Genomic DNA, 17,391 nt, shown 5'->3' on the forward strand with positions numbered 1-17,391 from the left:
TTAGTAACAGCTACTGGACTTGGGCTGGAGAACAAATAATTCATCAGTCTAAAACTCACGGCCCTACGTAAAAGCAATGTGTGGAAGAGGGCTACCTCCAATAGCATGGCTACCCTAGTCTCCATCCCAAGTCCTTCTGATGGAACCTAGCAGAAGCTTACCCTGCTCTTGGTCAGCTGTATTGTGATATGCCATTACCACCTGCTTGCCTGGTGCCCCTGCCCTTCAAGTATCGAGCAGAGGTAAGAGTGGGCAGAAACTGTACAAACTACAGGGCAGTGCTTCACCCAGGACATGTAATTACTGCATTGCTCATCTTTTTTTGTTGTTGTTGTTTTGTTTTTGTTTTGTTTTTTTTTTGAGACAGGGTTTCTCTGGGTAGCTCTGGCTGTCCTGGAACTCACTCTGTAGACCAGGCTGGCCTCGAACTCAGAAAACTGCCTGTCTCTGCATCCCAAGTACTGGGATTAAAGGTGTGCGCCACCACTGCCCAGCTGCACTGCCCATCTTAACAGCAGGAGACGGTGGTGGCAGTTTTTTGCTTGTGTGAATTGGTCTCTTGTCTGAATAGGTCTCTTACCAGACAGAGAGTTCACCCATGGAGAAGCCTGCAGGCTGGCCTCAGTGGCCTGAGCTTTCCAGAGGCAGTCTGCTCTGAAGGTAAGTGCTTGGCTTGGCTGCAGAGGCCTTGGTGATGTTCAGGAGGGCCCTTTGACTGTATGGCTACTACCCAGTGTCCTCTGGTGTCTTACAAGTACAGGGATTTTGTCGGGTAAATCCCAGGAAACCAAGCCAGGCAGAGAAGTGGTAGAACACTTTATTCTTGAATGTCTCCCCCTGAGGAAGCAACAGTACAGAAGCTATGTCGTCCCCTGTGAAGGGAAAAATCAACAGTCAGACCTCACATCTGTCAAGCTGAGATGCCAGGATTATACATCTTATAGTGTGGGTAGACTAGACTGCCATCAAGACCAGGCTGCTTGTCCTCCTCACGAGACACAAAACAGAATTCTTCTGACTTCTGCCATGGTCTCCCTCTCTCAACTAAAAGAGCAAACATCCCTTATTTTGGTCTCAAGACCTGAACACAAGTGAGCTCAGCCTTCTAATCCACACACTTGTTGATGAGAGACCTTCCAGCTCATCTTCAGTTTGCCTTTGTGGGTCAAAGAGCTAAGTGGGCTCCCCTCCAGCTGGCATTCTACAGAGCCAGAGGCCACAGTGTGGGCAGGAGGCCTGGGCATCAGCACATCGTCCTTCCTCTGGGACGCACCCTGCCAACACCATATTGTCTGGGCAGCTCCATGAGAGGGGATCCTTTCATCAACACGGAGGTCAAGAGGCGGAAATGTTAGAAGTGAAAGGCAAGAGAGAGATTCTCAATAGTGTATTGGCCCTAGCGAGAATGGATGACCAGTGGAAGCCAAGTACATTGACAGCAGTTACAGTTTCCCACCAGGTGGCCTCCAGGGTGGTCTCGGGGTGTCTTTGTCTTTCCCACTAGGTTTGATGCTCTCTTTTGCAAGCTGCCTATACTTGTGTTTTCCTAACCACTGCTGGGTAACCGTGGGCTGGGCAGGTCTGGTAGTGGCTGGTGCTGCGGTTGCCAGGTTACCCGGGATTTCACTCACATGCTGCAGCACTTTGCGAGGCAGCTTCTCAGAATGAGCAATCCACTCTTTCATAAAGTCCAGGACTATAGGGATGAGGCTGACCACGCCTCCATAGTGGTTCCTGGCCTCATCGCAGCTGAGGTGGTTAACCACTTCGTGCGGATACCTGCAGGATAGTGAGCAGGTGGTGAGACTTACTGAGGGAACTTGATCTCATGGACTAGAGGTGTAAGAACTAGACACACATAAACTTAGGCTCTGTCCTTATGTGTTCTGATTCAGAAAGTTCAAGGCCAAGAGCCCCAGGTACTTGTGGTATTGAATGGCAAGAGCTGCCCACTACCAGGACCAGGGATTGGTCCTTTGTAAAATACTGGGTACTACCTTTAACCCTTCTCACGCTAACATCTTAAGAGCCCATGGAAATGGCTCATGGCACTCCAGATCCTTCAGTATCACAATGGAATCCCAGGGGGATATAGCTCCAGTGTCCTTTCTGTAGTCATCATGTCACTAGTCTAGTTCTAAGTCCCAGGAGACCTTTTTTTTTTTTTTTTTTGTCCTCCTGTGTCTGTGACCCAGTTTTAAGTCATTTTGATTAAGTAATTCCAGTAGGTAGTTGGGGTCTAAGACTTGTATGAACTAGAGGCTGTGACCCGTGCCAGCGGGGTAGAGCTGGCTCAGAGGTCCCTGTCCTCTCAGCAGAGACTCTGCCCCGTGATGGACTTACTTGGCTCTGAGGCTGCTCAAGTCATTGCTTTGGCTGACCAGGGTTTTACATTTCTCGAGAAGGCTGTTGGTGACAGGGGTGCCAGAGTGCAGGGCCTCAAAGTGCTGACAGAGCTTGCTGAGCTCGGAGCAGATGTCCATGAACATGATCAGAATCCGCCGGTGGGTGGAGTTATTGCAGTAGTGTTCCATGTAGCTCTGCACCTGCAGAGGCCAGCATGTCAGGAGCTGGGGGGACAGAGGACACTACCCCAGGCTTCCATGATCAGAGCATTTGAATGTGCAGCTCATGACATACAGCTAATGTTTGAGTTCCAAGAACCATTGCAGAAACATACATTCCTAAGTCTGACCTCCCTTACTCGTCACCTAAGTCCTCCACACTAGGTAGGGACTTTTAGACATTCCCCAAATGCTAGAGGTCAGACAAGTGAAAAAGATCCTGCTTAGGTGCCACCAGAAGTAGCCTGACTGACTTGCCTCCTCATACAATCCCTTGGCTCCACCACCCTGCTTACCCAAACCACTGAGGAGGAGAAATAAGAAACCTTTGAGCTGGTTGTACTATATTCTAGAGTTAGTGTGCTTCAGGCCTGACTGGGGAGATGACTGTCCACAGACCAATGTGCTGTGCTCTCTACACCAACGCAGATCCAGAGAACAACTACAGTGTGTGGAGGGGGGGAGGGCGGGGACATGATTGGTGGGAAGCACAAGTTCATACCAGACCTCATAGAACAAGTATGCTTCCAGACCCCATGTGACTGAGCAGGTAGCATGGGGTCCTTGCCAAAAGGAGCCACTCAGCCTGCTGAGAACACTAATTCCCTGATCTGCTCTTTCACTTGCTTCCTTGGTGGGAGATTTTTTACCAGTTACTTGGGACCACCCAGGGATTTTGCATCTGAGCATAGTCCAGGTGAGATGAGTGGTCTCATCTGAAGGAAAAGCTGCCTCAGCTACAGGACTGAGTGATGGATTCAACCACGTCACAGCCAACTGTACTCTCTGGAGTGATGAAAAGGGCACAGCCACTTCCTCCACACTCCACACTGTCTCTGTCTAGACAGGGCCACTGTCTCTTAGTGATCTCAAGGGACCCCTCCCAAGCTTGAAAGGGGCAGAGGTCCCCAACAGCTCACCTATCCAGGCACCTGGGGTGGGGCTGCTTCAAAGTTCGGCCACAACACAGTGGCATCCTTGGGGACCCTAAGTGTTCAAGGGCAATCCCTTCTGAGCCTGATGTGGGAAGCTCCACCACGCAGGTGCTTAGGTAAATGGGACTTGGGCCACTATTAGAGATCGAAAACCTGCTCCGTGCCCTTGGAAGGCTGAGCCGCTGGGGGAATGTAAGCAACTGTTCTCTCAGTGGTGCGCCATGTAGCTCTGCACCTTCAGGGGCGGAAGCGTGGAGCAGAGACCATTCTGATAGTGGTTGCAGGGGTTGAGTTTCTTCATGTCAGCAGTTTTCAAGTAAAAAAAGAAAATTTTTACAGATTTTAGAAAAAGAATGTTGAAGAGTACCTTTGGCAAAGGTCGCCTGTTTCCTGGGTCTCCTTCTCCTGAGTACTTAGAACCGTCACCACACCCACCCCTAGACTCCTTCAAGTCCTTCAGGGGGCCTTGACTCCTTTTCGGTAGCCTTAACATTTTAGTTCTAGGGTCCAACCTGTGTATGCATTCTTCACTGCCCAGCAGGCTGGGGGTCCTAAGGTCCAGGAAGGCCTCCACCCCCTACGGAGTGAATTTGGACAATAGCTCATCCTTAAAGAAATGGGTTTAATAAAACGATGAGCCTCCCTCCACCAGTGAGCTGGGCCAGTTGCCAGTTTGTGGCAGAATCCGTTGAGAGGGACCATTCCCTACCAGCTCATCAACAAATCCACAGTGCTTAGCCTAGGTGACACCGGACATTTGAGTGCTTAGTATAGGCCATGGATTCTTTCATTAGATACGCCTTACAGGTGGGGAAACTGAGGCGTAGTGAAATATGGTCACTGGGTGGCAGGTTGACTTAGGCCCAAGCTGTCTCAGTCTCAAGCTGTACTTTAGTCGCTGTTATGTGCCTGGTAGAGAGGAATAACCGAGGGACCCTCTCCATCAGTTAGAATCCGAGTCTGCATTCCAACTCACATATGCCTGTCCTCTCTGGGGCTCCACTGTTCATGTTTGGGGTGAGGGGCAGGGCAGGGGAGAACACGCGCACACACACACACACACACACACACACACACACACACACACACACACACACACGCACACACACCAGCACGCCAGGCATCACCTGCTCGATACTGGAGATGGGCCGGATTTTGTCGTGGGCATTCTCCCGGCAGTGCTCCAGAGCCGCAATGAAGGTGAACTGTTGCTGCTGGAAGAGCTTATACTTCTGCTCGATGCTGCGGAGGGACTCTTTCACCTCATTCATTGTTGCTCTTAGGTCTCACAGGACAGAAAGGGTCTATTGGGAGGAAGAGGAGAGCCTTGAAGCCCCAGGGGCCAGAATCTCCATGCAGCTTTGGATGGAAGCATCCTCCCATAGCAATGTGTCCCTACTTTGTGGAAAAGGAAGCAGGGTCAGGCAGCCACAAGCTTGTTCTAAGTCCTTCGAGTTGTTCACCACTGCACCAAGTCTGACCCTTGTCTATTTGCCTTCCCAGGACACAGTCTGCCATGACCTGTGGCTTCCTTCACCCAGAGACAGTTTCTGTGGTCCTCAGTGTCTCCAGATCACAGAGTATACCCACATACACACACACACTATCTTGTGAGTGTGCGTGCACACAGCATCCGGGACCTCTCTGTGGCAGAGCCAGTGATTCAAGGACATGCCACAGAACCCCCAAACCAGCAACACATCAGTTTTTAAAAAAGAGTCTATTACAGTGAAGTTGATGAAAGTCTGGGAGAAAACCAGGGTAAAGAAAGAGTTAGTGCTTTGTTGTTCTGTGTGACTCTCTGCGTCTCTCTCTCTCTCTCTCTCTCTCTCTGTGTGTGTGTGTGGGGGGGCTTGGAGCAGGAGCCCCAGCCTCAGGTTTGCAGCTTTCCAGGGTAGGTAGGTGCGGGTGTAGACTCGTCCCCTGTCTTATATTAATTACCTGCATTGCCTGATTAGGAAGGCCAACTGTATGCAACCCGAGGGCCATCACTGATGTGATGCTGGATCCTCAAGCACTGAGGATCCCCCCTGAGCAGACATGGCAGGGGTGCCCTACTCCATGCTGTCATGGTTTACTGACCTCCGACAAAATGCTTATAGTCTTTAAGGAATGTCAGAGCTGGAAGGGACCTCAGCAGTCCCTAACCTGTAACTTCCAGGAGGTATTTGGAGACCTAGAGATAAGGGAGTCCCAGTGAGTGTGTGCCATCGATCCCAGGCTTCCTGATGTCTAAACAGCATCCTCACTATCCCACATCCCACCACCCTTCCATGGGTACACCCAGAGCCCAGGCTCCAGCATGCCAGCCCGTGTCACATGACCCAAGGCTATTCCAGGATGCTGGAAGTGGAAGAGGCCAGCCATGCAAGGAGAAGCGTAAGGGAGGCACATAAAGGAAGGGACATTGGTGGCTTCCTAGTGAGGACATTGAAACTAGGACAACACCTGTGACAAAATAAATGGCAGCCAGAGAACATAAGACCTGAGAACAGATTCTTTAGCTCTCACCTTTCTTTTTTTTTTTTTTTTGTTATTTTTGTTTTGTTTTTCAAGACAGGGTTTCTCTGTGTAGCCCTGGCTGTCCTGGAACTCACTTTGTAGACCAGGCTGGCCTCGAACTCAGAAATCAGCCTGCCTCTGCCTCCCAAGTGCTGGGATTAAAGGCGTGTGCCACCACGCCCGGCAGCTCTCACCTTTCTTACTCTCTTCTCTAGCCCTCCTTCTCTCTCTCCCTTTCCCCTCTCTCCATGTGGCCATGGCTGGCTTCTCTCTTTGTACCTTCTCTCTGTTTCTCCCTTCCTTTCTACAATAAATCTCTAAAACCATTAAAAAACAAAAAACAAAACAAAAAATCAAAAAACTGAGAACAGACCAGAACATGGCCTCTGTGGATGCTGGCCTGCACATCACAGAACTTGGAGATGACTAGAGGAGACCCTTTAAAGATCTGAGGGAGAAGCTAAACCCACATGGGAAGTGGGCAAGCCGGGATCTGTCATATCCCTGCTTGATTCAGGGTAGCTCTTTGATTGGACCCTCCCTCTTTTATATTCCTTAGAGACAAGATGACAGGGATCAGGTTGGCTGTGGCTGCTAAGGAACAGGTGGGCGGTGCTAGCAAGGATCTGGAAAGTTATCCACTTCTAGGGTCCCCCTCTAGCTGGACTTGGGGGGCCTCACTTCCACTCCTATCCCAGAGCAATGAGAATTAGCACTCATGGGGCTCCCTCCCCTGTGCTCAGCTCTCTGCCCATCCTCAGGGCTTCCAGGTTCTCCAAGGAAGCCATGCTAACTGGCTTGCTGTGCCCCACGAGCTCCCTAGAGCAAACCTGACTTAGTTCTTGATCCTAGCAACTTGTGACATGAACACGTCAGGGATGTCACAGAAGGGGATGTAACTAGCTATCCAAAGTGATTGGCCCCTGACCACAGGCCTCTGCAGCCAAATTAGAGTGGATGAAAGGCCTGGATGCAGGCGCTGCTCTCTCTGGGGGAGAAGGGAGGGAAAGGTGATTACCCCATAGGTTTGAGGCTTTAATTGATTTGTATTTTTCCAGGCTGCTAAAGAAGATTAGATCGCAGTATGAAAAGCGCCTAGGGCTTAAAATAAATGAGCGGAGACGAAAGCCACTTCAAAAATGTCCAGGAAGCACACTGAACCCCCCCCCCCCCAGTGCAAGCTGCAGTGTGGCTGCTGCTTTCTTTGTTGGGGAGGCCTCATCTTTGCTTCCCCAGCTGACAAGTCTACCGAGGCCTGAGGCCTTTGAGGAAGCAGGTCTCGGGGACAGAGGGCTGCGCTGTGGCTTTACATGGGCAGGTGTCATTATCCCAGGTCAGAACGCTAGCTCTCAGCCTTGAGGCTCCCTCTGATTTCATTCTCAGCCCCTGGGCAAGACTTTTCCCCTTTGCTAGGCCTTAGCCTCTGTTTCTGTAAAAGGTGGGGGATTGGATAGAAACTCTTCAAGCTATTGAAACTTCCTCTCTGTGCCCAGCAGCTGTCGAGGGAAGAAATCCAGAAAGAGGAAATGACTTGCCCAAAGCCACCAGCTAACTCCTCTGGCCTGTCTTATTCTGCAGTGTCTTGTCTGTCTTCGGAGCAGAAGGTTTTCATCTGACTTGACACTGCCTGGTGCTGTGGCCCCCGGAGCCCCTGAGAGCTCCTCCAGCTTGACCCATGCAAACAGGTGAGCTACAGGAGCAGGAGTGACTCGGTCCCCAGCACTTGCTGCTCTTCCAGAGGGCCTGGGTTTAGTTCTCAGCACCTAGATCTATTGGCTCACTGCTTGCAACTCTGGCTCCAGGGTTCCAAAGTCCCTTTCCCAGCCTCTGCTCTTCCTCTGTCCCACCCTTATACACATTAATACATAAAGATAAAACTTGTGAGACAGGAACGATTGTTGTCCAAAGTGAGGTGAGATTAAGATTAGTCTAAAGATTAAGTGAGATATCACTATGTACCCACACTGTCCACTCCCTATAGGCCAGTCACTGTCGGGGACTTCAGGGTAGTTGTGGGAGGAATGCCTGAGTGTTCCCCACTGCTCAGGGTAGAAACTTAGGCTCACTGTAAATCTGTCAAATTTACAACATCTAGAGTTGGACTTGTGGCTATCATCGTAGGCTGTGTGTACCTCCCTCTGGGTTACTACACAGAGTCCTTCCTCCACGATGCCACCCTTGCCTCTTCCACAGCTACACGCAGCTTTCCTCCCCCTAGGCCAGGACACCTCCACCTCTTTCTCCCCCACTCCCATAGTGTTTTCGACCCAGCTCGTCGCCGGCGCTCCATCCCCCTTTACCCTGGTTTGACTTGGACTGGCCTTCGCCTCACAGAGTGCCCAGAAGCTTGCAGTGCCTCCGTGGGTGTGCGGCCCCGAGGGCGGGAAGGCCCCTCAGGAAATGGGCGTGGGCGGGGTCGAGGCCATAGAGGCCAGGCAGGCTTGGCCGATTGTGACCACAGGTGCTATGGCAACCCGGTCACATGACTCGGCCGGCCGCCCAAACCAGGAGACCCGCCCAGTTTCCCCCCACCCCCACCCCCATATGATCTGGGCGCATATGACTTTTCCTCCTGTAGAAACCGGTCCCACGTCTGCCCCAGCGTCTTTCATTTAAAGATGGGGAAACTGAGATCCAGGGAGCAGGGTCAGCTTCCAGCGCCCAGATCCGCACAGTTGGCTACACCAGAAGCAGGATTTATTCTGTCATCCGATCCCCCATTGCTCTGTAGCTCCACAGGCGTTCTGGGGTTTGCTTTGTGGCCCTGGGGAGGGAGAGCCGACTGCAGATCAGGACCTCGGTGGATGGAATCCGGGACCAGGACTCGCCCCAGCTGAGGCGCTCACCGATGACGCATAGCTTGGCGTCCCAGCAACGCCGTTACTAAGGAGCGGAGCGCTGTCGGAAACATGGATGCAACCACAGCCCCTCATCGCATTCCCCCGGAAATGCCTCAGTACGGGGAAGACTACTACATTTTCGAGATGATGCAGGTGATCAGGCGCCCGAGGATAGGGAATACGGCTACCGGGCCGGGCCGGCAGCATGGTCTGGGGGGAAATCCCTTTCCTCAGTTTCCCCACCTGTGAAATGGCGCAGTAGTCTCCAGGGCCTCTTCTGGCATTGTATGGGAAACCTCAGCCGGTTCCTGAGCCCTGAGTCTTACCTAAGCTGGGCCTTGGAAGCCCTAACAAGCTAGGCTCACCCACCTCACTCCAAGACCAGTTAAAGAGATAAGCAACAGAAAAAAAGAAAAAGTCAGAGAAAGGCTTATTTCCTGTGACCACAATGGAAGGAGGAACACGTTCAAGAAGTTCAGTGACCTGCTTCCCGGGGCTAGTTTTGGGGTCCACACAAGTCTAGTGTGATCCCGCACCTCACTGACCCATATCTGTCTCCGTTCCACTCCCTCCTGCAAGGTGGTCTGACAAGTTGGAGGAAAACTTCCCAGGAGACCCGCCCCTCTGGCTGGTGCCAGCCTTTTCCTTCTCCTGGCATGAGGTTCCTGGGAAATTCCAGTTCCCAGGACCAAACCGATTGTCTCAGCCGTCAGGCAAAAGACACATGTGTTTTGTCTCATGAGGGTGTCTTTGACCCTGTTAGGACAAGTAGGGGACCGTATAAGTTTTAGATGGCATCCCTATCCAGGTGGTCTCCTCTGGGGCAGCATATTTTCTACATAGCCTCTATCCTCAGAATTGGCCTTTTGAAAGCCCTCGTCCCTCATCCCTTATACTAGCTCCCAGCTTGTCCTGGTTCCCAGGCAACTGTGGCCTTCAGCCAAACCATATCCCCATCTATGTGTGCTCCAGTTTTTGACTTGTGCTCTCCAGAGGTGAAAGTGACTTTTAGGGGCTGGACCGATGAGCTGTCTAACAGTCAGTGATTCTGGGGGCCGCAGGCAAACTAGAGCTCAGTTTCTAGTACCCTATACTGCAAGCCTAGCATGCACACGCGCACACGTGCGCACACACACACACACACACACACACACAGACAGAGAGAGAGAGAGAAGGAGGGGGACACCGTGCTGGCACATGAGCCCAGGCCAAGGAGCCTGAGTCTACTGAGCAAGCTCCTTTGGAAAGTGTTAATGGAGGGGAGACCAAGGAGTGGCCAGCCACAAATAAAACAGCAAATCTGGGGGCACGAGAGGGGTGATATATGATCCTGGCCTGCTTTCTTGTTGGATTGGTGGGGCGATAACCAGAATACTTTATCTTATTATCATTTATTTTCAAATAATCTTAGACTTGGGAAGTTATAAAAATGGCGTTCACCTCTTGTCTAGCTTAGGCCGTGTAACCTTGGTCTTCTCAAAGCCGTGAAGCAGAAGTGGGTGCAGTGCTTGAGCCTCCACTGCAGGCTTCTCCTGGATCTCACCCCCTTTCACCTGCTCTTGGGTTTCTGTGGTGGTGTGTACAGCTCTGTGACGTTTTATCAGATGTCTGTGGCTCTCATGGGATTCACAGATCCACTGCTGTTCATCCGTGATAACAGACTGTCCTCAGACTTGGCTTCTTTTTGTCTTGTCCTGAGAAGGACTCATGGCCTTATCAGCCCGAAGCATGCAGATGTGTTACCTGTGTAACCTCTTAGTCAAGAAGTGAACACAACATCTCTAAGCACAGAGCCAGCCCAGCTGTGCCACTGAACGAATGGTAGGGGGCTGGGGAAGGAGGGCTGAGGCCCCAAGAAGAGGAGGGACTTTCGGATGAGATCTAGAGTCTAAACAGGACTCCCCATTGGTGCTCTTGACTACTCTGCACCTCATTGTCCTCATTGGCCCTTCCTACCTCTCCTGCAGCCCAGCTGCTGTCAGCTCTCCAGTTCCCTGGTGTGCCACTCTGAAAACTGCTTCCTCTGACGTGTTTGCTCAGTTGGTTAAATGGCCAACATCCAGGACTATTTAACTGCTTGGCTGATAAGTATTCTGTCCCACTTTGGAGAGACTCAGCCACTAGTGAGGGCTTCGTTTCGTGGCTAGCATCTGCACTGGGTACCTACTGTAATTGTGTAGACAGGGAGGACCGCAAAACCCATGGAGTGTCGAGCAGGAATAGGAGAGGCAGGGAACAGAGGTACACATGCAGGCCTGTGCAGGAGCAGAGAGCAGCAGGGGTTTATCTGGTGCACTGAGAGCTGATGATCAAGAAGCCAGGTCAAGGAGCAAGAGGCGTTCTAGGCAGAAGACCAGCATTCACTGAGGCGCTGCAACAGGACAGCTGTGCAGGACCTCGGGAAGACTGTGCGGGAAACACAAAGGGAGATGAGGTGGGGACCTGACTGCTTGGGCTTCCTCAGGCTTCTGCTGCCAGTGACACCAGCAGATGTTCCAACAGGTGGTCCCCATGGCAACCAGGGTCCCTGCAGGTGTTAACCTCTTGATATCTGTTTGTGCCCACAGAACATGTTGGAGCAGCTCCTGATCCACCAGCCGGAGGACCCCATCAGCTTCATGATCACTCACCTGCGCAGGAACAATGATAATGGTGAGCACTCGCTCCAGTGTGGAGTAGCTGCCGCCCCCTCTACACCACACCATCCTGACTGTGGCCCAGAGCCTTCTGTCCTGCCTGTGCCTGAATGGGGATCAGAACAGAACAGGGAGGAGAGGTACTTTGACAAGTTGCAGTAGTTAATTGGAGAATGCCTTCTTTTTCTTTTTGAGCCTAACTAATAAAAATTCTCTTGCCAGGCTATTAAAATGCAAACCCCAGAATGGCCCATGTAATCAATTATTAATGCTTCCGCCTGCCCTCGCTGATGTCGCCTGTTGGGTTTAAACTCTCTGATCACTCCACTTGTCAGGTGAAGTTTGGTTTCTGGTCTACCTAGACAGCGAATACTTGGACTTTTCCAAGGGTCTCATTATCAGCACCTGCTAATGAGTTGCCGAGCTCCCCAAATCTCAACCAAAGGCAGGTGGCTAGACCCCAGGCTCGAGTGCAGAACTGGGAAGAGGAAGCCCTCCAATAAACAGGGCCCCTTCCTGCATCCCAGGGTTTAGATTTGCCAAGCCGAGAGAGGAGTATTCTGCCCCCGGTGAACCAGAGTCTTGATTGGTTGGTTGAATTTCTCACTGTTCCATTAGCAATTCTGAGGGAGCTTTATCTTACCAGTAAAGTTGACCTTCAGGGCTTTCGATGCCCCATGGTAAGACTGGGCTGCCTGTGATCAGAAATGATGATAAATTGTCTAAGAAAAATTAGGTTTGGGTTTAAGCTGGGGGTGGTAGCACTTTTAATCCCAGCACACAGGAGACAAAGGCATGTGGATCTCTGAGTTTGAAGCCAGCCTGGTCTACTTAGTCTACCCAGGACAGCCAGGGCTACACAGAGCAAACTCAATTTGAAAAACCAAAACAAAAAAGTTAGGTTTTAAAAAGGTCGAGAGAGCTGGGCGTGGTGGCGTACGCCTTTACGCCTTTAATCCCAGCACTTGGGAGGCAGAGGCAGGCGAATTTCTGAGTTTGAGGCCAGCCTGGTCTACAGAGTGGGTTCCAGGACAGCCAGGGCTACACAGAGAAACTCTGTCTCGAAAAACCAAAAAAAAAAAAAAAAAAAAAAAAAAAAGGTCGAGAGAGGAGGACTCGAGAGATAGCTCAGCAGTTAAGAGCTATACAATGTGGGGACTCTGGTTTGGATTCTGGCACCCCCATAACAAACTGAGTATCCCACAAATGCCTGTACCTTTCTTTCTCTCTGGGAGTCCAATGCCCTCTTCTGGCCTTGGCATGAACGTGGTCACAGACATCCACCCTGCACAGGTAGAATAAATCTTGTGATGCTTAAGCTATAATTGTCAACTCGACCCAACCCACTGTGGGCGGCACCGTTCTGAAGAAATCCAACTGAGCGTCAGCAAGCCAAGCAGGCAAGCAGGTTCTCCCTGCTCTTGACTGCGAATGTAATGTGACTGGCTGTGTGAGGTTCCTGCCTTGACTTCCCTTCAGTTCCCTTCAGCTGTAGCCTGGAATTGTAAGCTCTACTAACTATCAAATTAACTAATCTAACTGTAAGCTCTACTAACTACTAACTACAAGCTGCATTTTCTCATGGTAGTTTATGATTTAGTGACAGAAATGAAACTAGAAGAAATCTTTAATATATATATTTTTATAAAGGTAGAGAGAGCTGGCTCTGTGCTTGCAGATGCAGCCAGCTTACTAGCCTTTCCCACACACCTTGGTGGTAGTCAGAATGAGGGTCCTCTTTTATCCCAAGTCTAGCATGTGGACCTCAGCAGGGAGTTCTAAGGGAGCCCCAAGGCTCTTCCAGAGCACAAATGGTTGAGTCTGGGTATCCCAGCACTTGGCTGAGATGGAGACTACAGATTGAATGGAAGCTGAGCCATGACAGGAGGGTTGGAGAATTCTACTTCCTAGAATTCCATCGGCTTCTTCCAACCTCACCTGTCTTTCCTGGGACAATTCCTTCTGTCTCTTCCCTGGCTGACTGGCTGCTATGCTGTGCTGGAGGGAGCTTCTGCACTGGCCCTATCTGCTGTTGATATGAATGTCCTGCCTGGGTGAGAGTGCCTTTCAGGTGAAGTGGAAACTTAAGGGTTCTTTGGAGAATCAGATGTGTTGGATGGAGATCGGCAGTTTAGTTTATAGTTTAGCAGGCAGTAGCAGCTCAGTCCACTCATAAACGCCTCACAGATGCACCAGCAGTCCAGTTCAGTAGAGTCTGGTTAGCAGCAGTGGTGACACGACCTAGCAGAGACAGCCAGGCCTCAGCTTTTAGCTGAGACAGCAGGAGGGACCCAGAGGGACACCAGGAGACGTTCTAAACTGTGCCTCTCTTAGGGAAGCAAAGATCAGTGAAGACACGAGACTCACAAGTGTTGCACAGCTAGCTGTACAACAAGCTGAGCTCTGTCTCCATCACTCTGTGGAGTCCTGTTTATACCCTCCAAACATCACGTGTCCTCCATATGTCTTGCCTCAGCACATGTATCCAATCAGCCCAAGTCCACAGAGTCCAGACAAATGTAGCTTACCTATGCAATGTAAGGTGGACCAATACCTGTGTGTTGTTAGCAAAGATTCCTTCATCACGTGTTCTTTCACATGCTTGCTTTAGCAGAACATCCTTTCACTTGTGTCTGCTAAACGCCTTCATGAGTCTGCCTTAGCCTTTCACCTGTGTCCATTTCAGCTAAACACTCCTTCATGTGTTTGCCTCAGCAAAACACCATCCAACCGACTTTCCAAAGAACCCTTAAGTTTTCACTTTACTCAGTGTACTTGGGGGGGGGGGCGTTATTTATTTTCATTATTTGTGTATGAGTGTTTTGCCTGCATGTATGAGTTCACCATATACATGCAGTACCCACAGAGGTGCACGTAGTTGTGAGCCACCATGTGGGTCTTGGAAACTGAGCCCAGGTCCTCTCCAATAGCAGCCGGTGCTTTTAGTGTCTGCATTCTTGCTTCATACCCCCACTGTCGTGGGGGGGGGACCTTTTGAGCCAGTGGCCTAATCTTCTGTAACCTCGGCCTGGAGTAAGAGGCTGGACCGTGAGGCTGCTTCAGCCTTCTCTTCCTGTCTTAGTACCTCTGTGATGGCTCAGCTTAGCATTTCAGCATCAAATGCCCTGAAGTAGCTTGCTCTAGTCTCTGCATCTCCATTCTGGGCTAGCCTCAGGGTAATTGATGCCTGCTGGGCAGCCACCTCCTCCCTGTGTGACAATCTGCTTGTGGCCACCTACTACACATTTCCAGGGCTGTGACTTTGCAAAGACCCTCTGCTCCAGGCCTGTTTTGGGGACAGGGCAGCCTTCCACCTCATGGGGATGGGTGTCACTTTCCACCCTGGATGATCTTCAGGTCCCATAATCATGGCTTTAGCGGCTTAATTATATTCTAGTTCTCCATCTTACTCTCAGACCTGGTGAGCATTTTTGGGACATCTGTATCTGGTTAGGGACATTCACAGACTTTCATCCCCAGAAAAGCAGGGATAAGAGGGGGTGGTGAAGGAGGAACAGGAAGCCACCTTGCTGTTTCAACTTCTGGGGTGTCTCAGATAAGACATGCGAAATCAGCTTGAACCACACCCCTCTGGAGTTTAATGGGGTCCCAAGACATCCAACATGCATTTCCCCCTCTCTGCTGGGTGGCAGTAAGAGTAGCTTGCCTCCTAGGCACCAGAGCTCAGAACATGACTCCTGTTTCCAGGCATTGGAGCAGACTTGGGCACATGTGACACTGGCCAGTGACTGACATGGAGGCAGAAGTCATCGGGCCTGTGAGCGTGCACAGGCGGGAGGGAAGGAGCCCCACACTCGGGCTAGCAGCCCCTTTGCCTCGAGAAAAGCATTTAGTACAAAGTGAGCGTTTATGGTGGCCCTGGGCAATATTAGCACGGGCGGTGGAGGATATAATGGAGCAGTTCGCCTCTTATCAAACGCTTGTCCAGGAAAGCCTTGTATTAGAGTTCTGATACCTGAGGGGTTCCTTGTGAATTTTAAATCATGTTCCTAGTTAAGCCTCAAAAGGCTTCATGGATGGAAAGGTTCTTTGATTTTCTTTGAAGTGGTTGGAGGAATTTGATTACTCTTGGCAGTCAAGCCGCCTTTTATGACACTGTTTATAAATAATTACTCATGAGCTAGGCTGGAGTTTCAAGGTGTTAGATTTTAAGGAACCAAAATTAGTCACATAAGTGGGTACGAGGAGTTGGGAGGGGAGAAGGGCTACGATGTTCCTCTTTAAAGTGTTTCCTCAGGCGTGTACAATTTGGGTGCCACTTACAGGAGCCAGGAAGAGAGAGGAAGAGCCCCAGCCCAGGACCTTTACTAAGATAAACACACAGCCAGATGTTAAACTCAGTCCCAGGGTGCCCTCGATGCGAGATGAGTCTCCCTTCTTCTTCAGCACCAACACCCATGAGCCCTGATGGATTTGGCTGGTGGCATTCCAAAGGCTGGGCTAAGGCCTGTGCTCAGAGCAGCGGGTGCCCAGTAGGCTCACGCAGCAGCCCTCCATGCTCCCGGCTTTGTCTGAGCAGGCATTCTCTCTACAGTCTTAGCAACTTTCCTGAGTTCTAGAAGGAGACCTCTCTTTCTGCCTTTGGTTCCTTCCTCTGCTGCTCTCCAAACCCTAGACTGAACTTTGGCTTCAACCTTACCTTCACCTTTCACTGGACCAAGTGTCCACAAACCCACCTCATTTCCACACTTGGGCTGCAGATGGCATTTCCTACCTGCTGTGGTGTCTCTCACTAAGGTGGAGGCCCTGGGAGGCCTTGCCCTGGCCTGTGACTAAAGAGTAGGAATGGGCCCCTTGCTTCCAGACCTGAGCCCTGTCCTGACGTCTCAGATGCTGGGAAATGTCCCCAGTTCCTGTGACAATCTATGCCATGTGCTGCCCCTATTTGGCAGAGGCTCTGGATGGCAGTGGCTGGTGGCAGCCTCGGGGACCACAGAGCATCAAAGACAAAGGCTGTGGTGTCAGTGCCTAGAACAGTTGTGTTCTTTCCCCAAACCATTTTGAAGCCTTGCTTGAGGTGTCCTTCCTGGGAGGTCGCCCTGGCATGGCTCCTAGCTGTGTGGGATTCTTTGAGCCTCTTCCCTTTCACTACAGCATGTCTTGATGTGGCTACCTGAGGAGTCTTAGCAGACCCGTACAATGCTGACAAGCAAAGGGAACCCTTAGTAGGTGGCAGCAATGGTGACTCTCAGTGGTTACATCCAGAGCTTGGGACAGTCCAGATGGCCAGTGCAGGTGCTGCTGTGTTTGTGACAGTTTTGACCACTGACATGTGGATGAGACTTTGTTCCTGTCCCCAGGGGACTGGCCACTTTCTGAGAAAAGCCATGCCTGTTTCTTTCTTTCCTTCTTTCGTTCATTCGTTCGTTCGTTTGTTTTGTTTGAGACAGGATTTCTCTGTATAGCCTTGGCTGTCCTGGAACTCACTTTGTAGACCAGGCTGGCCTCGAACTCAGAAATCCGCCTGTCTCTGCCTCCCGAATGCTGGGATTAAAGGCATGCGCCACCACCGCCTGGCACCGTGCCTGTTTCTTAGGCCCTCAATGGAGCTTACACAGCTGAAGGAAAGCTGCTGCAGTAGCTTGACCAAGCCCTTCACAGTGTGACCAGGGTGTCATCTCAAGTAGGAAGAAGCAATGAGACCCTGGTATCTCCTGGGTGCAGGAGACAAGGACATTCTTGTCAGGAACATGACAAGTGAAAAGTGTGTTTGGATCATCTGGGAAAACCAGGCCTCTCAGCGAAAAGGAGGGGATCGTTTGGGACTCTAGAGGGATTCTCTGAGCCCCAGGGCTGTTAGGAAAAGCAGGGCCTATCCCAGCCTTTTGGAAGCAATGCTCCTGCGGGGTCCAACGGAGCCAAAAGTATCAGGGGAGTCGGGCCAGCAGAGTAC

General features: G+C 51.0%; 2 protein-coding genes across 11 annotated transcripts in view; one reads left to right on the top strand and one right to left on the bottom strand.

Annotated features, from left to right (window-relative positions):
* Positions 1-799: 799 nt before the first annotated feature.
* Spaca9 (sperm acrosome associated 9) lies at positions 800-8,371 on the bottom strand. The gene is made up of 5 exons (NM_027283.1): positions 8,302-8,371; positions 4,627-4,803; positions 2,344-2,546; positions 1,632-1,779; positions 800-872 (listed from the first exon to the last, which is right to left on the bottom strand). The coding sequence occupies exons 2-5, from the start codon at positions 4,768-4,770 to the stop codon at positions 861-863; spliced, it is 507 nt and encodes a 168-aa protein (NP_081559.1). The 5' UTR covers positions 4,771-4,803; positions 8,302-8,371; the 3' UTR covers positions 800-860.
* The window catches only part of Ak8 (adenylate kinase 8), a 114,891-nt gene continuing 104,494 nt past the window's right edge, over positions 6,995-17,391 (top strand). For 2 of the 10 annotated variants that reach the window (XM_006498289.2, XM_017319245.2), the window contains exons 1-2: positions 8,517-8,994; positions 11,409-11,493. In XM_006498289.2, the coding sequence (XP_006498352.1) occupies positions 8,911-8,994; positions 11,409-11,493 (169 nt within the window). In that variant the 5' untranslated portion in view covers positions 8,517-8,910. Of the gene's footprint in view, positions 7,012-7,245; positions 7,335-7,477; positions 7,687-8,516; positions 8,995-10,639; positions 10,663-11,408; positions 11,494-17,391 lie in introns of those variants that run through there. The other 8 variants (XM_006498287.4, XM_006498288.4, XM_030252041.1 and 5 more) reach the window with 8 other exon arrangements.

The sequence above is a fragment of the Mus musculus genome, chromosome 2, assembly GCF_000001635.26.
Source record: "Mus musculus strain C57BL/6J chromosome 2, GRCm38.p6 C57BL/6J".
Lineage (NCBI taxonomy): Eukaryota > Metazoa > Chordata > Mammalia > Rodentia > Muridae > Mus > Mus musculus.